Source organism: Triticum dicoccoides, chromosome 6B, assembly GCF_002162155.2.
Source record: "Triticum dicoccoides isolate Atlit2015 ecotype Zavitan chromosome 6B, WEW_v2.0, whole genome shotgun sequence".
NCBI lineage: Eukaryota > Viridiplantae > Streptophyta > Magnoliopsida > Poales > Poaceae > Triticum > Triticum dicoccoides.
The window spans coordinates 711,041,705-711,065,013 of NC_041391.1; the positions used below are offsets into that span (position 1 = coordinate 711,041,705).

Below are 23,309 nucleotides of genomic sequence, written 5' to 3' on the forward strand. Positions count from 1 at the left end.
TCCCGTCGGCGCCGTTGCCGGTCTGTCTCATCTCTGATGGCCTCTAGGCCATGAAGGTGCGGAGGATCTCGGCCCCCTCCCCCCCTCCCCCCCTCCCCGGCGGGAGGGACCCCGTTCTCGTTCTTGTTAGAGGGGTCCTCGTTCTTGTTAGAGTCAGCGTCTTGGTTGGGGCTGTGTGACGGCGGCGATGTCCCTTAGTAGGAATAATGTCTCCCACGTTTTATCCCCGTTCCGATGGTGCGTCTAGTATCGTCGGAGGGCGTGTGGAGATTTGCCTCCGTCGAATCTTGCGGGATTCGGTCGATGCTGGTCTTCGGTGGATCTATTTGGATCTGGTCTTCCTTCGTCTATGTTTAGGTGTTTACAGGTTTGATCCTTCTGATGTACGACTTTCTTCATTGGCTATGGCCTAAGGTATGCCCGGTTTCGGTGAAGAAGGGGCGATGATGGCGCGCCTTCAATCCACTCCAGTGCTTCTAGTTGTCGCTAGGTGGTCCACGAACATGGTTAGATTGAAAGTTTAAAAAATAATGTCAGTGATGGCAGCGGGGAGCACACCGAGCTAGCGCGCTTTGGAGATCCCTGGAGCAGGGCAGGAGAGCGCCGTCGCGTTCCTAGCTCCCTTGAACCGTGTTCCGTACTGACAGAGCCAAGTTTATGCTACCCTGCCTTAAAAACTGCCATTCGCTGAAATTCTAGATTTGCACAAATTTAAAACCAAACCTTACGCAACATTCCTCTACCGTGCGAGCGTATCCAAGATGAATGCTTATCCACGTATAGCCCAAAAATGCCTGTGGTGGAGGATGTCGTGTTGGGGGTTCTTCGGATCGACGATGTCGATGCGGATGGTTTGTTGGTGCCTGCCCCTAGGAGCCCCTTGGTAGAAGACAATTACATCAAGAAGTACAATGAGTTCTACGACTTTCCTGACAAATGGATGGCTGACTAGTCTGGATCTGGCAACACAAATGGATGCCTCCTCAAAAAGAAACCTAATAGGAAGAAAGCAAAGAGAAACAAAAGCAAGAAGGGCGGCGTCATCTGAAAGGCGCCTGCGATTGTCAGTGTTCTTGTGTGAAGCTCCGTTGTGTTGTACAAGTGTCGAGGGTTGCGGTGCATTGGGAGGGCTCCATGTGCGGTCACGGTGTTTCTTATTGTGTGAGTAGTGCGTCTTTGGGTTGTTTGTAACGGTTTTCGCCCGGTTTTTCAAAAATTAACTAGGCAATCCTCTTCTTAACTAATCGATGAGGCAAATCTTTTGCCTCCTTTTTGAAAAAAAATGCGTATATGTTCAACTGGAGCGCTGTCCCGCAAATTTTCTAGTGACAGTCAAACTCGTGAAATATGGCATTTTTGGTCTAAAATTACAGATCACTGGATCCAATATAACTCTAGAAACTTTGGTCTCAAATTTAACTGGATTATCAAATTCTTGAATCCACCGACAACAGTGCCACGATCACTTTCAACCGATTTTAATTATACAGGGCATTGCAACTAAAAAAGCACACCAAATTAAGGAAATGCAGACTTGCGCCGCTTTTTTCTAGTCCAATACAATACTCATTCCAGCCGACTGGTATGCAAAGAAGCTGCGTCTAACCGTCTTCACATATCCTTGCAAGATAATCATCGCTTATTTCAGCAGCCGACAGGAAATGGATTATGGCAGGTGACTCAGTGCCCTCTCTGATTTGCTTCTCCACTGAAGACATCTGCTCATCTGTCTTCGGAAACACTATCGGCTTTAGAGGCTCCACGCCTTCACAGTAGATACATGTGACCCTGTCATACAGGTACACATCCCCTAGATTCACCGCTGCTTTCATGACACGCCTGACATGACTCACCATGTATTCTTCAGACTGGAAGCAGAAGAAGGCTAGCTTGGTGAGACGATGGTGCTTGAAATTTGGTGTAGGTGATTCCCACTGGACCCCCTTGTTCTCGCTATACGACTCCCGCCTCCTCACCTTCTCATCCATTTCCATTTCACACGGATGATCAACCACCTGCGTACCACCCATAGGACAAAGGTAAATGGAACAGGTTAATTTTGCATGCCATGTGAAAGCACAGGTGTGTGCAGTCATGCAATGGAGAATAGAGCAACCCCTCAAAAGAAAAGACTGTAGGGAGGAACATAATGTCCTTAAGAATGGAGCAACCCCTCAAAAAAAAAAAAGAACAGGCTTTAGTTGAGAACAAACCGTCATGTAGAGCTCCTCCAGGGACGGTGCCGCTTCCAAGAAGAACATTGTCCAGGTGAGATCATACCCTTCAGGAATGCCAAATAGACGGAGAATCCTTAGTTGGTGGAACACATGTGCCTGCCTTCCGGCCAAACACTCTGGTTGAACCCAAATCTGCAACAATAAGCACATGATAGGATGAGTAGTGAGCAAGTGAAGCCAGAACAAAAGCAATCATCCGACTTACCTTTTCACATTTAAACCCCAACTTCAGGTCTAGAACAGAGGTCTCGCCAAGAAATGTACTTAACTTGACCATTTTGTGCCGATTATAAGCAACATTTGAAAGGCTCAGAACCTCAAGCAATGGGACATAGCCAAATGACAGTGGTGGTTCGTTGAAAGCGATCCAAATCTCAAACGCCAGACAGGTGAGCTTCGGAAGCCAGGTGAGTTCGACCATGTCAAAACGGCAATTGACAATACTGAGCTCACTGAGTTGTGCGTGCTCAACTTGGAGCGTTATCCAACTCTTTGTGTCGCAATTGAGAAAACCTAAATAATTCAACTGCTTGCAAGTGACGAGGATGTTGGAGACAAAGTCAGATTCAGCGAATCTCAAGTTCTGCAGGCAGAGGCGCGTGAGACCAGCGAATGCATTTAGACACTTGTTGAAAAACAACACAAACCGTTTCCCATAGGTCAGCATATCGCCAATGGTGCACTCTAGGCGTTTCTTCTGTGTCAAAACTCTGAATTCGGCCTTCTCAATTTTGTGTGTCACCATGGCACTGCCAACAGCATGCCCAACTGATAAGGGTGCATCGTCGCTCAAGTAGAACGTCGCACTGAAGAAGCGGATGGTGCATTCGACTGGATCCCTGCGTGCCAGTATGCTCTTTGTCGCTTTGATAACAACTGCATTGGACATTCGAACCAATTCATCATCGGACATGCCGGTTTTAATTTTTGAGGGCAGTATGTCCTGAGCATTTATTCTAAGCTGTGGGAGCATGGCAGGAAGCTGGCTCCACCGTCTCGAGAGGACACTGGTTCTCACAGCGTCGCGGACATCGAGTCGATCAAGAATGTTGACCAGGATATCATTGGGCAAGCTGCTGATCCTATCATCTCGACTGCCTTTCTGCATTTGGCACAGAAGCAAATCAAATATGCAACATTGGTAGTCTCAAAAGTGGCAAGTTTCATAGTCCCCGAGATAAAATTTCTCTACTGTCGCATAGATGCAGCTTTGATCTATTTAAGATAACACAAATCTAATTTCTCTTTTGTACAAAAAAAAGTAGATTTCGATAGGCTAAAAGATGATGCAATTTTGTATCAAAAAACTAAAATTTGATAGACTCAAAAGATTCAATTTTTTATGCTGTCTACTAGGCTGAAATTTGACCCCTGTCTGGCTAAGTATATACTCTCAGGAAAATAAGATATTCAGAGGAAGGAGAGGACAAGGAACTCACCTTAGCATTCAATTTGGCAGCCCGTCGCCGGCGACTAGACTTGGCCATCGCCCGAGTTGCTGGTCACTCCGAAAACTGATGTCTAGGCTGTCCACCAGGCCAGATATTTATATATAGCCGCTAGGTCCTCGCCACCAATTGAGACTCGGAGACTGAATTCGAAAGAGGGCCTGTTTCTGATTGTAATCCGGAAAGGACTGGTTTGATTCCGGATTAGCCACTAAAAAAGGGAGCCGCTTTGATTTCCGACTGCGGCTCAGAGAGGAGCCGCTTGATTGCTTCGATTGCCGGCTGCAGCTCGGAGAGGAGCCGCTTGATTGCGTATCGCTGATTCGATTGGGGACTGCAGCTCCCAAAAGGGGAGCTGCTTATTTGGTCGCCTGTTCGCAAGCAGCACTGGATCCTCATTCGAGGCATCCGACGGCGATTGCGACGGCGAGAGGGGGAAGATGGGCGCACGGCAGGAGGCGGCGGCGCATAACTGACCCCCGATCCCCTTTTGCTCTCTGGTGGAACCCTAGGTGGGAGGAGGGGGCGGCGTGGAAGGGAGGAGGATCGCCATTTATACGTGCCGTCCGCTGCGATGGAGGAATGATGGGCCAAGGCCCATTGTTCCTGATGGAGTTGAGTGTGGCCGGAAGCTCTTCAGCCCAGGAGCTTCAAGCAGAAACATCCCAAGTGTGCATGTGCATCCCTTTCTTGTAGTACTCCCTCCATCCGGAAATACTTGTCGGAGAAATGCAAAAAAATGAATGTATCTAGAACTAAAATACATCTAGATACACCCATTCCTCCGACGAGTATTTCCGGACAGAGGGAGTACTTCGCAAAAATGTAACCACTCGACTAAAGTTACATTTTATGGTGCACATATTCACCATGTAATGACACAGATTCACAAGCGAAACGCGACAAAAATTGACTATATGGTGCAAGTACAAGAAAAATCACTTTGCTGGACGAGCTCTAGACTCTAGTGAGCCCTATATTTTGAGTAGCACCAAAATGGTATTTCAAAGTTTAAAAAAAATCCGAAAAAGCAACATGTTTATATGGATGTGCTACTACACGTGTGCAAATTCTGATGATGAAATAAGTAACCATGTGAGTTACGTAAAAATGACAAAATCATGATTTTGTAAAGATGAACATTTTATTCACTATTTAGAAATCACAATTTTGCCATTTTTCTATAGCTCACGTGTTTACTTATTTAATCACCAAACTTTACACGTGAGTAATTACATCCATATGATCATGAAGAATTCTTTTTTTTTTACTTTTAGTATGATTTTTAAACTATTTAAATTAAATTCTCCAATGCACCCGTGCTAAAAGATATCCACTCTCGCATGTACTTCCCTGCATAATATCGCCCTTTGTGGATGCAAGCTTTTTGGCTGATTCTAATAAGGTGCAATTGCAAGTATTACAAGGAATCCTCATCTTACCTGTCTGAGATCAGAGAATCCATTACAGACCGTAAAATTGCATAGCGTGTAGCCATCCCGTTTCATCTGCATAGACAATCCAAGACTCATAAATAGAGCTGAAATATTCTTTCAGTATCAGAAAACAACGGTTCCTAAAAATTTAAATTCATCCATGGCAGCAACTAGTTTAGCATGCACACTCCACAAACAAAAAAACAATATAGTATTTAAACATATCAGCAGTCTGTCACTGCCTAAGAGGCAGATCAAGAGGTATTACACTAGGAGAACTAAATTAGATCATAAATAGTACTACTCACAGAAGTGGGAAGATTAGCAATGTGAGAGTGCTCATCTCCTGATATCATTTCAACAGCTATTTGATGGCCATCTGGTGATTCAGACTCAAGAAGGCAAATTATGTAGTGGGATTGATCAACTATACCTGCCATGTGTGAAGTTTTAGAACAAGGGTTAGAACTAAGAGCATATAATAAGATTATGCGTGCACAAGAAGAAAACAAACCCACCTCTACAGAAATACTGAACGGTGAAAAACAAGTCTTCTAATGTTTTGACTATTTTTTGCATCCTCCTAGTCGGATAGCCTGTTCAAGGCCACTGTCACTATCTTCAGTCTCACAAGTCTAGCCACTGACACTATCTTTAAGGCCGCTGCCAAATCCCACTTTACAAAAATCAAACTTTACATCTTACCTAAGTCATCACCTAAACCACATTCCTCCTACTCCGGCATGTGCACTACTCCGCACTAGCTACACAGTCTCCTCCGTGCGACGGGGGCTGTTCATCAGGTCGTCAGACACTAATCTGCCTCCTCCAATGAGTTAGTTCACCCATGAAAAATAAAGGTCATTCTCCTCCTCTTCTAAAACTTGAAATCCATCTTCTTGCTCTTCTTCTTCCAAGAAAACCGCGACGGCCAGCTCCCTTCCCTGCCGATCTCCCCCCACCTCTCCCTCTTGCCCGCGCTCTCTCCCTCCTCCCATAACTCCCTGTACCTGTCAACCGAAACACATAGGTAGGTAACCAAAACATGCGGCACCATGCATAATATCCCTGCACTCTGCAGCAGAAAATGGCCGGTGAGACAGTCTTACTTTGCCGCCAGAGTGTCGTGCACGGCGTCGAGCTGGTCCAGGTGGATGGTGACGTCCACTCTCTACAGCCCCTGGTTCTTAAGCACCAAAGACTCGATATCAGGGAAGGAACATGGTTAAATAACAAGTGACGACAACTCCACTGCTCACCCTTTTTGGGCGACAACAACGATGGTGGTTTATCTTGTGCTCCCACCAGCACGTACCTGTGAACATGCAGCTTGTGAGTTGTGTTTTTATGGTTTGACAAGCGAAGCATGAATCGAGGGAGGACTGCATGATAGGGGTTTGGTTAGGAAAGCATTCATACGTGTAGCTCAACACGTACAGCGCCCCGGCAGAGGTGATCCTTTCTTCCTTCTGTTCAAGAACCTACAGAGGAAGGAAACAGCAAACTGACGATTATCAGCACCGCCTAGCAAACCCAAACAGGGAGCACTTTGTTAATTATCAACAATTTGATGATCAATAGCACTTTGCTTTCTCGGACAGAGAGCACATTACATCACCTGGTATAATGGCCTTTCTGCCTGGTTATTATCTGCTTCCTTCATCTGTGGCTTCCGAAGGTCAATGACATCAGGTTTTTCCATGCCAGCTGGAGTACTGTCACAGCAACAAGGACAAGTGAATACCTAGTGTCTACTGCACTATTAAATTGGAAAATAAAATGGTAACTGACAACAGAAGAACACAAGTATAGATAATTACCTTAAGATGGTGTCAACAGAGCGAATGCCTTCTACTATTTCCCCATCTTCCAATTCCTCCTCCTCTTCCTCTTGCCGAGTGCCTTCTGCTATTTCCCCATCTTCCAGCTCCTCCTCCTCTTCCTCTTGCCGAATGCCTTCCACTATATCCCCATCTTCCAGTACCTCCCCCTCCTCTTGCCGAAATACCTTATACTATTTCCCCATCTTCCAGCTCCTCCTCTTGCTCTTGCTGAGTAGCTTCTTCTATTTCGCCATCTTCCAGTTCCTCCTCCACTTCTACGTCTTCCCGAGTAGCTTCTTCTATTTCCCCATCTTCCAGTTCATCCTCCTCATTTTCCCCTTCCCGAGTGCCTTCTACTTCCCCATCTTCCAGTACCTCTTCCTCTGCTAGAATGCCCTTTTCTATTTTCCCATCTTCCTGTTCCTCCTCCTCTTTTCTGTCCAGTTCCTCTCCCTACATAATTGCAGAAAGCAAATGGTAGTTCTGCTCAAGAGAAACCATACTGCAATGCAACTAACTTAATTTACAAGGTTCGTCATGATGCAGGAATCCAAAAACATTTTCATATACTGGGTTGGGTGCCTATGCAGTTGGAAAGAAATAATGGCAGGTTTACAAAGGAAATGTAGCAATTATGAGATGGTGTAAAAAGCAACTTTTTAATAGGTAAGTTACCTGCACTTGGAGGCTTTCCCAATTCCCCAGGTCCATCACCAATACTGCCGCCTGATGACACGGTTTATCTTGAGCTCCCACCAGCACATACCTGCAAAGTGAGGCCATGCGGCGTGTGACTTTTATGGTTGACAAACTATACGGGAATCGAGGGAGAACTACGCGATAGGTTTGGCTAGGGAAGCATATGGGTGGCTCGACGCGAACAGCATCCGTTGGGTGATCATTTCTTCTTTCTGTTTAAGAACCTTCAGAGGGAAGAAACAGTCTGTTAATGATTAACAGCAACGACTAGCCAAGCCAAGCGGTGCCATAACAGAATGATTTGTCAACCATCAAGACATTGATGATTAACACCACTTTGCTTTCTCGTACACAGAGAGCAGTTTACTTACCTGGTATAATGGCCTTTCTGCCTGGTTATCTGGCTCCTTCCTCTGCAGCTTCGAAGGTCGATAACATCAGGTGTTTCCACAGCAACTGGAGTACTGTTACAGCAACAACGAAAATTAGAAACTAAGTGTCTACTGCACTATTTAATAGAAATAGAAAAACTGGTAATTGGCAATAAAAATAACTGGCAACAAAAGAACAGAAGTATAGAGAATTACCTTGAGATGGTGTCAACAGACCGAATGCCTTCTTCTATTTCCCCATGAATAATTAGTTCCTCCTCCTCTTCTTCCTCTTCATCCTCTTCGTCGTTCGAATCTACCCAGTGTTTGCTGCGATCGAGAGGTTCTTCCTAGATAACCGCAGAAAGCAAATGTTAGTGCTGCTCACGAAAACCACAATACACTGCAACTAACTTTATTGACAAGGTTTAACTTGCTGCAGGAATCCAAAAAACATGTTCATATACTGGGATATGGTACAAAGAAACAATAGCAGGTTTGGTTTAGGTATAAGATACCTCATCGGGTCCGTCATCAGAACTGTCTCCAGGAGAGATTGGGGCATTTAAACCTGGGATCTTCAGATAAGGATAAGAGGGTGGAGGACCAACGAACTGGCAAAAATGAAGCGGGGTCAACTGGCTAATGATGAAAGAATTGCCAATAAGAAAACCAGACGAACATAGGTGAGTTAATGCATACCTGCATCCTGGTAAGCCATGGGGGCAGGGCACCATCAGGCATACCAAGAGCTTTCTTAAGCTACTGGGACAGCATACCTGGTTTCATTATCTTAAGCTTCAGCTGTAGAATGTGCAAGTAGAACTTAGCATCAGAACCATATATGGACTCATGGATGGTCTCTGCCTTTTTTTGCTGTGTAAATATTGTAGAGTACGTACCTCAAACTCTTTCCCTTCGTAATGCAGATCACCACGACTAGTCAACTTGGGTTTTGTTTGATATTTGAAGAATGCATCATGAAAAACCTGTGGAAAACAAACATTATTAGCCTTGAATGACAACCATGGTACAAACTGATAACTGGGCAGATCTGATATATTAAAGTTAAATCAAACATCAATTACACACCAGCACTAGCATTATTAGTTGTGTAAGTTTCCTAAACATTAGAATGGCACTCAGGAAGTTACTCTCATGGGTTCATATTTGCAGATAACTAAGGGAGAATTTAGGTTTGCATCAAAAGGAGGGCCTAAAATACAAACACAGCAAGAAAACTAGAGAGGGCACTAAAAAGTACTCCCTCCGTCCCATAATATAAGACGCTTTTTTACACTAGTGTAGTGTCAAAAAACGTCTTATATTATGGGACGGAGGGAGTAGCAATATATGTACTCATGGTTGTATGGAAGAAAGCAGAGGAAGCAAGACCCACAATTTGCTTCATATAGCTTTGGCAACATAACTAAACTACTATGATATGAAGGTGGAGATGTTGACCTGATAATCCATATTGATATTCCCCATCTTGGGCTGCATACGGTCGCGCTGCTTCTGTTCCAACGTCTTGCTGTTCTCATTCTCAATGTATGCTTGCATAAACATTTATCAATTAGGCTTTCCTTTTTGTGCAGGAAAGTTTATGAAATTTATCAGCTTGCCAAAGGATTCACCAACATGCAACATTTCCCATGATAGAACAGACACAGACACTAGCTTGCCAATATAACACTAGATTTTTGACAGTGAATATAACACTAGATTTACCAGCCAGTGAGCCAATAAACCGAAATAGTAGCTTCACTGACACCAACACAAACAGGTCATGTATGTTCCTCAGCTCCAAGAAAGTATGTTACCTGTCCTATTTTTTCAGTTCCAGTTGCAGCAATGAAGTCAGGAAGCATGTTGGACATTATGGGCATGTTTGGTTTGTTCCCCAAATAACCAAGCCACAATTTTTTGTAAAGCATATCAAGAGTTCAACATGTCACCAAAATGACAGTAAAGTTGAGATAATTGGAGTACAGACAATGACAACTTCTCTAGTTGTTGCTGTGGCAAATGTGTCCCACATGTCATATACTAGTACTTTCCATCAAAATATAGTTAATGTAGGTCTTGGTTTACTGATTAAATCACAAGGTATATAGCTGTTCAAACAACAAAACTTTAAATCCTTCAAGTCCTACATTCTCCTTCTCCTCGCCCTACCAGCAACAAAAGTTTAGTCCTTCAAGTCCCTATTCCAGTTCAACCAGAAAGCACATTTGCTGTTACCACGCACCAAACCCTCACGCCCAAATTAAATCACCGAAATCCCTACATAAACCCTACACTATTTCTTAGAAATGAGCAGAAAGGGAGGAGGAAGCCTCGGATACCTCGTTGGGAGGAGAGGAGGACCCGGAAACCGCGGCAGGTGCGCCGGCCGGGGCTTCGAAGACGGCCGCGAAGGCGTCGAGGCCGGGCTTCTCCGGCAGGTACTCCGCCCCCATCTGCGGGAAACACATGCGTTAGGCGCGGTCCGAGCATACTATGGAGCGGCGGAATCGGAACTCGCCTGGGGGCAGGGTCGGGGCCGGGGCTGTCCTTGGAGCCCTCGCCCGCCGCGGCATTGGCACCCGCGGCCCCGCTTTTCCCGGCCCTTCCGCGGCAGCGGCGGAGTGGCGGCCGCGCCCGGCGTCCCTCGGCTTGGGGCGCGCGGCATCAGCCGCCGCGGCGACGGTGACGGCGGTGGCTGTTTGCTGTCGACGTCGGCAGAAGCAAGGCGACGAGAGCGAGAGGAGAGACGGGCTTTGCAGTGGGCGCGACGAGTTGAGCTATGTGCCGCCCACTGCACGAGTTGAGCCGGCCCGATAACCTCGCGCCATCTGACATCATTTTCTTTTTGTTTTTTCTTCCTTTTTTACTCACATTTCCCCCTTTTTTACCAAAAATGTTTGCATAATTCAAAACCAACTTTAAAAATTGTATTTGTGACATTAAAAAAACTGTATGCAATATAAAAAAATTGTGTTCAAATGTTGCAAAATGTTTCATCCCATTAAAAAAATGTACATGACATCTTAAAGATAAATTCTACCGTGTCCAAAAAAGTTCATGACTTTTCTAAAAAATGTTTATACAATGTAAAAAAAAAATCTCCACATAGGTTCAAAAAATTGTTCATGTCCATTAAAAAATGTAGGTCACGTTTGAAAGAAAGATTCACATGTTTCCAAAATATGTCAATGGAAATTTCAAAAAACTTTATACAATGTAAAAAAATTGCGCAATCTAAAAAATGTAAAACATGTATTTGGAAAATGTTACCGTGTATTTAGAAAAGTGTTCAAAACATGGCTGTCATGTGTTTGGAAAATGTTCGAAGTGTATTAAAAAAATGTTTCACATGTGCGGTATAATTGTACATTGTGTAATGAGAAAAAGAAGACATGTGCTAAAAAAAAGAAACCAAAATAATACTTATAAAACCATGGAAAAAATTAAAAGTATGATGAATAAGGAAAAAATTGGTAAAACACATGAAAGTAACGTATGACAAAACGAAAAGGAAAACCCAAAGAAAACCAGTGAAAAGAAATAAAAGAGAACGTAAAAAAAGAAACCAAAGCACATCGAGCGGCCTACAGTGACACGCAAGCAACAGCGGCCTACTCTTCCTAGACGTTCCACGGCAGTGGTGGAGTGGAGGTGGTGGCCGTGCCAGACGACCCGCGGCTTGGGGCTCGCGGCATCAGTCGCGACAACGACGGTGACGCTGGTGGCAGTGGCCAGTGGGCATGATCCTCGTCGGCTTATTGCAATGGGCAATGTGAGTTTCCTTTTCTCAGTTTTTTCCCTTGATCTTTTCAATAGTTGTGTCGACCAGTATGCATATGGTTGATGTTTTCTCACATCCTCTTTCAGATACTTATCCTAACAGGTTTGGGTTTGACAATTGGTGTGAAATCAACCACGCAGTTCTTCGCAAAGCCTAAGAACTAGTATAAGGTTTGGCAACCACAAAGTCGCTACAGCTGTTCCGATTTTCAACATTTGTATTGCATAATAAACTGGCACTGGCTCTTTCATGGTTCTGACGGGGTGGCCTTTCTTCGACATGCTCTTAGAGGCATATGGTTTTGTCACACTATTTAGGTTTGGTTTCTTTATTGTTTCTCTCTTGCCCATTTTGTGTTTTGAGAAAACCTAGAAAATATTGCCATGATTTTATCTAAAAAAAACAATGTGTTGACTAGAAAGAATAATCTGTATGAACAACCATTTGTCAAATCGGACAAAACATTCTCCTTTTTTGATCTCCCGGTTTTATATTCTGACTAGTCTTGTTGCTTCATGCATCGCTACAGAAGGAAACGAGTGCCGGTCTCGCACTTGTTGCTCCTTAAGTTTTTTTTCTCTTCCCAGGGACAAGAGCGTCTTTTCCTTTACCTGTTTACTTAATACCGGTGGGAGGAGGAGGTACTGTTCTTTGTAAATTGTTACACCACCGTGCATGGGAAAAAATCTGATGCACCGGAGCTTGTGGTGGTACCGGTCCACCGAACTCATATTGTACTTTTAAAATGTTTAAAAAATTGTGAAAAAAATTTAGTGCACTCATACAACATCAATGTAGGTTGTCACAAAATTTTAAGTCAAAATTCGAAACATAACTCGAAAAACAAAAATGATAAATTCAACACTGAATAGTACATAACATAACTTGAGCTTTAGATTTAGCCCATTATTACATGGATGTCAAATTTGTCATTGTTGTATCTCAAAAAATATTTCAATTTTTTATACAAATTCTTGTGACAATATACATTGATGTTGCGTTAACGTGCTAGAATTATTTTTTTCAGATTTTAAAAAATATTGTGCACCACAAGTGCGCGGGTGCACCGGATACATTCCCCACCGTGCATCGATCATACTAGCTGTAGAGGAAGTACTGCTCTTGAAGTAGAAGCTATGTATATATTCTCTGTTATCTTTTGAAAACATGCTGGAATCAAATCAAACTTAATTCATGATTCATACACAAACCTGCAGTTAACAATTGTGTGTGTGTTCTCTGTTAGTTGTTGCATGAGGTTTGGAATTTCGGCTAGCAATTCCGCATGAAGTAACATCAAATTTCTGGTTAATCTTATACCATAACCAACATAGCAACAAGACCATTGTTTTGCTAACATTGCAACAAGTCACATACACCGATTCTGTCCTCCATATGTACCAATTTTAGAGGTACAAATAAACACTGAAACAAGCTCTCAACCAAAGATAACAACACTTGACTACTGTAAAATCAACACCTTTTAGCCTCACGCAGAACCCCTTTTTGCCTTGAGCATTGAGCACTCTGGGTGCTCCATTTTTGCTAGATGACCAGACCTCATCTCACCATAGTGCAATATGGCAACCGACTCGATCCCAGCGTTGAGTCTCTCATTCAGGGAGATCCTCTGCCATTCAGTCCAGGGGTACCTGACAAGCTTCTTCTTGTCCGGGCAACTGCGACACTTCAACCCGCTATACAAGAAGACATCCTCTAGATTGACGGCCGCCACCAGAACACGTCTCACATAACTCACAAAGCAATCTTCAGATTCAAAGCCAAAAATGACGAGTGTGACCAAACTGTGGTGTTGGAAATCTGCTGCGACCAAATCCCACTCTACACCCTTGTCCTCACTATATGCTTCTTCTTTCCTCTTCGTCTCGTCCATTTCCATATTGCACGCCCGATCCCATACCTGCATGCCAGCAAAAAGGTCCAAGATAAAAATAAATTGTCAATAGAGCAGCCATCTTTTGTATCTATCTAGTGAAAGAATCTTGCAAAACCTAACATTAAGCCCATGTGGCTAAAAAGAGATCTGAAGGTAAACACATACCGTCATGTATGGCTAAAAAGAGATCTTTAACATTGTTCAGATGATGCTGGTGCACCAGCCTGACGTTGTCAGGGGCTATCGTGCACAAACTGATTCGTAATAAAGCAATAATATACTTATACCCTCAGAAAAAGGAAGCGTTTCTTCTTCTAAACATAATAGTAATACAGCTGCTGAGGTAACAACTTAACAATACAGTTCATGCGGTCAAAATAAAAACTAAAACAAGCTCACAACCAAAGATAACAACTCTTTAACACACCTCACACCTGTAAAATCAACACCTTTTTGCCTCTTTTTCCTCAAGCAGTGAGCACTCTGGGTACTCCATTTTTGCTACATGACCAGGCCTCATCTCACCATAGTGAAATATCGCAAACGACTCGATCCCAATGGCGAGTCTCTTCTTCATGGAGATCCTCTGCCTTTTAGTCCAGGGGTACCTGCCAAGCTTCTTCTCCTTGCAGCTGCCACACTCCAACCTACTATACAGGAACACGTCCTCTAGATTGACCGCCGCCACCAGAACACGTCTCACATAATTCACGAAGCAATCTTCAGATTCAAAGCCAAAAATGACGAGTGTGGCCAAACTGTGGTGTTGGAAATCTGCTGCCACCAAGTCCCACTCTACACCCCTGTTCTCACTATACGATTCTTCTTTCCTCTTCTCCTCGTCCATTTCCATATTACAGGCATGATCCCATACCTGCATGCCAGCAAAAAGGGCAAAGATAAAAATAAATTGTCAATAGAGCACCCATCTTTTGTATCGATCTGGTGAGAGTATCTTGCAATACCTAACATTAAGCCCATGTGGCAAAAGAGATATATTAATACCTAACGTTAAGCCCATGTGGCAAAAGAGATATCTTTACGTAAACACATACCGTCATGTATAGCTCCTTCAGTAAGGGCGCAGCTTCAAGAATATACATTGTCCAGGTGAGATCATATCCTTCAGGAAGATGAAGCAGATTCACAAACCTTAGTTGGCGGAAAACAGATGACAGACATGGCGTCGGAAATTCTGGCTGCACCCAAATCTGCAACGAATAAGCACGTGATGAGATGGGCAAAGAAGAAGTCAAGCCACAGCTCACAAAGTGACAATCTCAACATACCTTTTCGGAATTAAATGCCAACTTCAGATCTCGTATAGAGGTACCGCTAAGAAACTCACTTAACAAGACCATCTTGTGGTAACTAAGGGCAAGATTTGTGAGGCTTACAACCTCCAGCAATGGGACATGACCAATGAACAGTGGATCTTGGAATTGTAGCCAACCTTCAAAGACCATCGTTGTGAGTTGAGGGAGCCACTTCAGCTCAACTCGTTCAAGCATACAGTGGACGATACTAAGCTCATTGAGATGAGCGTGCTCAACTTGCAGCGTGCTGCAATCACCAGAGTCACAATTGTACAAACGCAGATGCTTCAAGCGCTTGCAAGTGATGAGGACGTTGGATATGTCTGATTCCCCAAATCTCAAATTCTCTAGGTCAAGGGTAGTGAGACCACCAAATGCACTTGGACAGGCATCAAAGAACAACATGAAATTTCTCGCAGAGGTGATCAGATCATCCTCAGCCATGTCACTGATCTCATACTTCCCTGTCATAACACTGAATTTGGCATTGTCAACCAAGTGTGCCGCCATGGCATGACCAACAGCACGACCAATGGATATGGGGACATCATCTCTCAAGTAGAACCTTGTGGACAGAAGGCGGATGGTGTGCTCTCCATGATTTCTGCGTGCCAATATGCTATCTGTCGCTTGAAACACAGCTGCATTGATGCGGACCAATTCATCGTCAGAGATGTTGGTGCACGACACACCCTTTGGCAGGAAGTCCAGGGCGCTTATTATAAGCCGAGACAGCTTGGCACAGAGCTGAGTCCAACGCCTGGAGAGGATACTGGTTCTTGCAGCCTCATGGACATTGAGCCGGTCAAGAATGTTGACCAGAACGTCATCAGGCAATGCGCTGAGCCTATCAACTTTCTTGCCCTTCTGCATTTGGCATCAAGACATATATAAGAGTTTATTCCCAGACTCGACATACTTTTTTGTCATGCAGAAAATTGCAATTATCAAAGATGCAATTTAGATTCAGTTGCAATGGTGCAAATTTGATGTACAAGTGCAAATGTTCAGCTTCGATCAGATCTAATCTATATGAAGGGTTCTCTCTGAAAACAAAAGATCGGTTAATGAGAAGAGGACAATGAACTCACCCCCATGGCTGCCACGAAGATCCGGCGACGCCCGAGAAGATTCGGTCGCCGTGAATTTGGCAGCTGATGAAGGCTCGCGAGTTGCCCCGACTTGGTCTCCTCCGAAGATTGGCTGCGAGAAGTAGCGCGGCGTCCGCCCGGCCAGATATTTACGCGGCCCCGACGGCAATTGCGGCTGCGAGAGGGGGGAGATCGGCGCACGGCAGGAGGCGGCGGCGCATAACTGACCCCCGATCCCCTTTGCTCTCTAGTGGAAACCCTAGGTGGGAGGGGGCGGCGTGGTTGGAGGGAGCTGGGCCGATCGGTGGAGTGGGGAGATGTGAGTGTGGCGCATCAGTAGGACCCCAAGTTCTTCATCCTGCCACGCACCCCTTACTTCTAAGAGCATCTCCAATAGCATGTGTATATTTGAATGTCTATATATTCATATAGACAATGGTCTAAAAAGATTCCTTCATATACACATCCAGTTTTGCATCAGAACGTCTATATATAGGGACCATGATAGGTGGGCCGTTGCTGGGGAGAGGAAGAAATCATGACTACAGCTGAGTTTAGACAACGCCTTCACATTGTCCAGGCGTGGACATTGTCGAGGTCGATTTAAAGGATGTGTATATTTGGACAATCATATAGACAAGCTGCTGGACGCCTGTTTTGGGCTCACGTCGTGGAAAACGAGTATAGACATCCATATAGACAAGCTATTGGAGATGCTCTAACTAGTTTTGCAAAAGGCGACTGATAGGCGCCGGCGCACCGGCGCAACGGTTCGGCCGGTCGCATCTAGGACGTTAGTTTGTCTTTTTGTCCATTGTTAGATTAGCCTTTTTCATCTTTTTTTTAACAAAAATTGCATCCTGCTGTTCGTCATGGACACCCGCCTTGGCCGCACCGAGGCCTGCCTTGAAGCATCAGCAGCTCGCCACCGGTCGCTGTCCTCGCCGCACCGCCATGCCGTCAGCTACAGCTTTTTTCTCACGCCCACTGAAGCTTTTCTATGGTTGAAGCTTTTTCAAGAAATGATTGAAGCTTTTTCCGTCGACGGTTCCAGCTTTCGCGGTTGCGTGGTGGTCGGTCCCCAAATTCCGTCGCCTTCGATTGAAGCTTTCTAGGACGCTGGTTGTAGCATTCTTTTGGTATTGTTTGCAGCTCCCTCCACGCCATTCACAACCTTCTTTCTTTCTCTCTTTGAGTGTCTCCAGCAAAAAAGATTGATCCAGCAAAATATCACAAATGGGGGAGTAGCAAAAATCGAAGACGGTTGTAGCAAAATTCAAACACCGTTGTAGCAAAACTTGGAGAGGTTCCAGCAAAATAAGGTGGATCTAGCAAAAATTCAAAAACAAGGTGGGAGCAAAAACTAAGACGGCCATAGCAAAAATCAAAGACCATGGTAACAATTTTTGTAGTAGTTCCAGCAAAAAGATGGATCGAGTTAAGCAAAAAAAATCAAAAGACGGACTGCCAACTGTGGTAGCAAAAAGCAAAATGATGGTAGCAAAATTTTGGATTGGTTGCAGCAAAAAAAGTTTACAAAAAATGTGGATCCTGGTTGCAGCAAATTCCGATGCCGGTGGTACCTTTCCCGGTGCCGGTTGTAGCAAATTGTAGCGCCAACCTCCAATCTCGCCGGTTGCAAAAGGTCCAACATCGCCGAGGGAGGGGGGGATGGACGACCATGGGCCATGGCTTCCCGAGATTGCATCAGCCCCTAAGTACTCCTCGCATCAGAAAGGAGTGGATGAGTGGAAGAGCAGAGCCCCATCTCAACCCGATCTAGATGCAAAAAAGGAAGGTGGGAACAGATGTGTTTCTCCAGCGACTTGGTTTGGGCGCTCGAAGGTAGGGGATGGGGGCGGTGCTGGAGGTAAGGGATGAGAAAGGGCTGGGATGAGTGGACGAGCAGACGGATAAGAACATCGAGAGGGATGGGAAGCGATGGTGGACCAGGAGGCTGTTGTACCGACGTGGTCATGTGGGCTATCAGACGCCGTTTGATCCAGAGGGATCGTGCGACTCGCACTCGACCGGCCGAGCGTTCGGCCGGTCTGCCGTACGTAAACATTTCCCTTTGTAAAATCATAACAGCACAATTAGTCTTTCTAGGAACATGCTTAAAGTTAATATGCCAGAAAATTACACAAAAGGTGAGTATATATCATAATTTTTTTGCTGCCGATAGACCAAAAAGCGACCTTCATTCTTTATTATCGTTGTCACTTCGATGTTGTCGGACTATGCGGTTACACCCGACTGTAGTTGTTAAATTAAGACCAAACCGTATTTTACTATTTTTTAACACGGTACAATCGAGCATACATATGAACACACACATACCCTACCCTACCCCTTTGAGCATCCCAAGAGACTGAGCCGGTACATCATCTTGAGACTGACAAATTCATCACAGATGTCTTCACAGTCGACGGGAACGTCTCTTCCCACTAAACACACATCATCAAAAGGGCTGGAATAAATCAAGGAAAAATGTAAGTACCAATGTCAAGTCTCAGACTTGAACTGTGGTGGGCAGTGTTGGGGAACGTAGTAATTTCAAAAAAATTCCTACGTACACGCAAGATCATGGTGATGATATAGCAACGAAAGGGGAGAGTGTTCGTCCATGTACCCTCGTAGACCGTAAGCGGAAGCGTTAGCACAACACGGTTGATGTAGTCGTACGTCTTCACGATCCGACCGATCCAAGCACCGAACGTACGGGGCCTCCGAGTTCAGCACACGTTCAGCTCGATGACGATCTCCGGCCCTCCGATCCAGCAAAGGCTCCGGAGATGAGTTCCGTCAGCACGACGGCGTGGTGACGATGATGATGTTCTACCGGCGCAGGGCTTCGCCTAAACTCCGCGACGATATGACCGAGGTGGAATATGGTGGAAGGGGGCACCGCACACGGCTAAGGAACGATCCGTAGATCAACTTGTGTGTCTATGGGGTGCCCCCCGCCCCCGTATATAAAGGAGCCAGGGGGAGGAGGCGGCCGGCCTAGAGGGCGCGCCAAGGGGGGAGTCCTACTCCCACCGGGAGTAGGACTCCCTTCTTTCCTAGTTGGAATAGGAGAAGGGGGAAAGAGGAGGAAGAGGGGAAGGAAAGGGGGGGCGCCGCCCCCTTCCCTTGTCCTATTCGGACTAGGAGGGGAGGGGCGCGCGGCCCCCTCCTGGCTCCTTCCTCTTCTCCCTCTTGGCCCATGTAGGCCCATTAACCCCCCGGGGGGTTCCGGTAACCTCCCAGTACTCCGGTAAAATGCCGATTTCACCCGGAACTATTCCGATGTCCAAACATAGGCTTCCAATATATCAATCTTTATGTCTCGACCATTTCGAGACTCCTCGTCATGTCCGTGATCACATTCGGGACTCCGAACAAACTTCGGTACATCAAAACTTATAAACTCATAATAAAACTGTCATCGAAACGTTAAGCGTGCGGACCCTACGGGTTCAAGAACTATGTAGACATGACCTAAAACCATTCTCGGTCAATAACCAATAGCGGGACCTGGATGCCCATATTGGTTCCTACATATTCTACGAAGATCTTTATCGGTCAAACCGCATAACAACATACGTTGTTCCCTTTGTCATCGGTATGTTACTTGCCCGAGATTTGATCGTCGGTATCCAATACCTAGTTCAATCTTGTTACCGGCAAGTCTCTTTACTCGTTCTATTATACGTCATCTCATAACTAACTCATTAGTTATAATGCTTGCAAGGCTTAAAGTGATGAGTATTACCGAGAGGGCCCAGAGATACCTCTCCGACAATCGAAGTGACAAAACCTAATCTCGAAATACGCCAACTCAACATGTACCTTCGGAAACACCTGTAGTACTCCTTTATAATCACCCAGTTACGTTGTGACGTTTGGTAGTACCCAAAGTGTTCCTCCGGTAAACGGGAGTTGCATATTTCTCATAGTTACAGGAACATGTATAAGTCATGAAGAAAGCACTAGCAGAATACTAAACGATCATGTGCTAAGCTAACCAGATGGGTCATGTCAATCACATCATTCTCCTAATGATGTGATCCCATTAATCAAATGACAACACATGTCTATGGTTAGGAAACATAACCATCTTTGATTAATGAGCTAGTCAAGTAGAGGCATACTAGTGACTATATGTTTGTCTATATATTCACACATGTATCATGTTTCCGGTTAATACAATTCTAGCATGAATAATAAACATTTATCATGATATGAGGAAATAAATAATAACTTTATTATTGCCTCTAGGGCATATTTCCTTCAGTCTCCCACTTGCACTAGAGTCAATAATCTAGATTACATAGTAATGATTCTAACACCCATGGAGTCTTGGTGCTGATCATGTTTTGCTCGTGAGAGAAGCTTAGTCAACGGGTCTGTCACATTCAGAGCTGTATGTATTTTGCAAATATTCTATGTCTACAATGCTCTGTACGGAGCTACTGTAGTTAATTGCTCCCACTTTCAATATGTATCCAGATTAAGACCTAGAGTCATCTGTATCGGTGTAAAAGTTTGCTCCGATGTAACTTTTACAACGAACTCTTTTATCACCTCCATAATCGAGAAACATCTCCTTAGTCCTTACTAAGGATATTCTTGACCGCTGTCCAGTGATCTACTATTAGATCAAAATTGTATTCCCTTGCCAAACTCAGAGCAAGATATACAATATGTCTGGTTCACAACATAGCATACTTTATAGAACCTATGACTGAGGCATAGGGAATGACTTTCATTCTCTTTTCTATTTTTTGCCTTGGTCGGGATTCGAGTCTTACTCAATTTCACACCTTTGCAACACAGGCAAGAACTCTTTCTTTGACTGTTCTATTTTGAACTATTTCAAAATCTTGTCAAGGTATGTACTTATTGAAAAACTTATCAAGCGTCTTGATCTATCTCAATAGATCTTGATGCTCAATATGTAAGTAGCTTTACTGAAGTCTTTCTTTTAAAGAACTCCTTTCAAACACTCCTTTATGCTTTGCAGAATAATTCTACATTATTTCCGATCAACAATATGTCATTCACATATACTTATCAGAAATGCTGTAGTGCTCCTACTCACTTTCTTGTAAATACAGGCTTCACCGCAAGTCTGTATAAAACTATATGCTTTGATCAACTTATCAAAGCGTATATTCCAACTCCGAGATGCTTGCACTAGTCCATAGATGCACATTTTGTTAACACCTTTAGGATCGACAAAACCTCTTGGTTGCATCACATACAACTCTTCTTTAATAACTTCATTAAGGAATGCAGTTTTGTTTATCCATTTGCCAAATTTCATAAAATCCGGCAATTGTTAACATGATTCGGACAGACTTAACATCGATACGAGTGAGAAAATCTCATCGTATTCAACCCCTTGAACTTGTTGAAAACCTTTTGCAACAAGTCGAGCTTAGTGGATAGTAACACTACTATCAGTGTCCGTCTTCCTCTTGAAGATCCATTTATTTAACATGGCTTGCTGATCATCGAGCAAGTCAATCAAAGTCCATACTTTGTTCTCATACATGGATCATATCTCAGATTTTATGGCCTCAAGCCATTTCGCGGAATCTGGGCTCATCATCGCTTCCTCATAGTTCGTAGGTTCATCATGGTCTAGTAACATGACTTTCAGAACAGTATCACCGTACTACTCTGGTGCGGACTGTACTTTGGAAGACCTACGAGGTTTTGTAGTAACTTGATCTAAAGTTTCATGATCATCATCATTAGCTTCTTCACTAATTGGTGTAGGAATCACTAGAACTGATTTCCGTGATGAACTACTTTCCAATTCGGGAGAAGGTACAAATTACCTTATCAAGCTCTACTTTCCTCCCACTCACTTCTTTCGAGAGAAACTCCTTCTCTAGAAAGGATCCATTTTTAGCAATGAATATCTTGCCTTCGGATCTGTGATAGAAGGTGTACCCAACTATTTCCTTTGGGTATTCTATGAAGACGCATTTCTCCGATTTGGGTTCGAGCTTATCAGGATGAAACTTTTTCACATAAGCATCGCAGCCCCAAACTTTAAGAAACGATAACTTGGGTTTCTTGCTAAACCACAGTTCATATGTTGTCGTCTCAACGGATTTAGATGGTGCCCTTTTAATGTGAATGCAGTTGTCTCTAATGCATAACCCCAAAACAATATTGGTAAATCAGTAAGAGACATCATAGATCGCACCATATCCAATGAAGTGCAGTTACGACGTTCAGACACACCATAACGTTGTGGTGTTCTAGGTGGCGTGAGCTGTGAAACTATTTCACATTGTTTTCATTGAAGACCAAACTCGTAACTCAAATATTCATCTCCACGATCAGATCGCAGAAACTTTATTTTCTTGTTACGATGATTTTCCACTTCACTCTGAAATTCTTTGAACCTTTCAACTATTTCAGACTTATGTTTCATCAAGAAGATATACCCATATCTTCTCAAATCATCTGTGAAGGTCAGAAAATAACGATACCCGCCACGAGCCTTAATACTCATTGGTCTGCATACATCAGTATGTATTATTTCCAATAAGTTTGTTGCTCGTTCCATTGTTCCGAAGAGCGGAGTTTTAGTCATCTCGCCCAAAGGCACGGTTCGCAAGCATCAAATGATTCATAACCAAGTGATTATGAAAATCCATCTTTATGGAGTTTCTTCATGCGCTTTACACCGATATGACCCAAACGGCAGTGCCACAAATAAGTTGCACTATCATTATTAAGTTTGCATCTTTTGGCATCAATATTATGAATATGTGTATCACTACGATCGAATCCAATAAACTATTTTCATTGGGTGTATGACCATTGAAGGTTTTATTCATGTAAACAGAACAACAATTATTCTCTGTTTTTAAATGAATAACCGTATTGCAATAAACATGATCAAATCATATTCATGCTCAACGCAAACGCCAAATAACATTTATTTAGTTTACTAATCCCAAAAGTATAGGGAGTGTGCGATGATGATCATATCAATCTTGGAACTACTTCCAACACTCATCGTCACTTCCTCTTCAACTAGTCTCTGTTTATTTTGTAACTTGAAAGTGCGTTATATCGACTAGAGGGGGGTGAATAGGCGATTTTTATGAATTCTTCACTGAGGAATTTGCTGGTGAGGAAATTCCTTAGCGAAGAACTACTTGCAGCGGAATAAGTACTCAGAAGTAAACAT

The 23,309-nt window shown here is 43.9% G+C and overlaps 2 protein-coding genes and 1 pseudogene across 4 annotated transcripts; all 3 read right to left on the reverse strand.

Annotated features, from left to right (window-relative positions):
* Window positions 1-1,389: 1,389 nt before the first annotated feature.
* On the reverse strand, window positions 1,390-4,402 carry LOC119325135 (F-box/FBD/LRR-repeat protein At4g00160-like). Its single transcript, XM_037598884.1, has 4 exons — window positions 3,677-4,402; window positions 2,443-3,339; window positions 2,214-2,369; window positions 1,390-2,015 (listed from the first exon to the last, which is right to left on the reverse strand). Exons 1-4 carry the CDS (start codon window positions 3,722-3,724, stop codon window positions 1,602-1,604), a joined length of 1,515 nt encoding a protein of 504 aa, XP_037454781.1. The 5' UTR covers window positions 3,725-4,402; the 3' UTR covers window positions 1,390-1,601.
* A 293-nt stretch (window positions 4,403-4,695) lies between these two features.
* LOC119321597 lies at window positions 4,696-10,513 on the reverse strand (annotated as a pseudogene).
* Window positions 10,514-13,135: 2,622 nt separating this feature from the next.
* LOC119325136 lies at window positions 13,136-16,440 on the reverse strand. Of its 3 annotated transcripts, none has more exons than XM_037598887.1 (5): window positions 16,109-16,440; window positions 14,991-15,884; window positions 14,757-14,912; window positions 14,136-14,575; window positions 13,136-13,725 (listed from the first exon to the last, which is right to left on the reverse strand). In XM_037598887.1, exons 1-4 carry the CDS (start codon window positions 16,112-16,114, stop codon window positions 14,144-14,146), a joined length of 1,488 nt encoding a protein of 495 aa, XP_037454784.1. In that variant the 5' UTR covers window positions 16,115-16,440; the 3' UTR covers window positions 13,136-13,725; window positions 14,136-14,143. The 3 variants fall into 3 exon arrangements, with proteins under 3 accessions (XP_037454784.1, XP_037454783.1, XP_037454782.1); XM_037598886.1 differs by having other exon boundaries at window positions 14,129-14,575; XM_037598885.1 differs by lacking the exon at window positions 13,136-13,725 and having other exon boundaries at window positions 13,986-14,575.
* Between the last annotated feature and the right edge of the window lie 6,869 nt (window positions 16,441-23,309).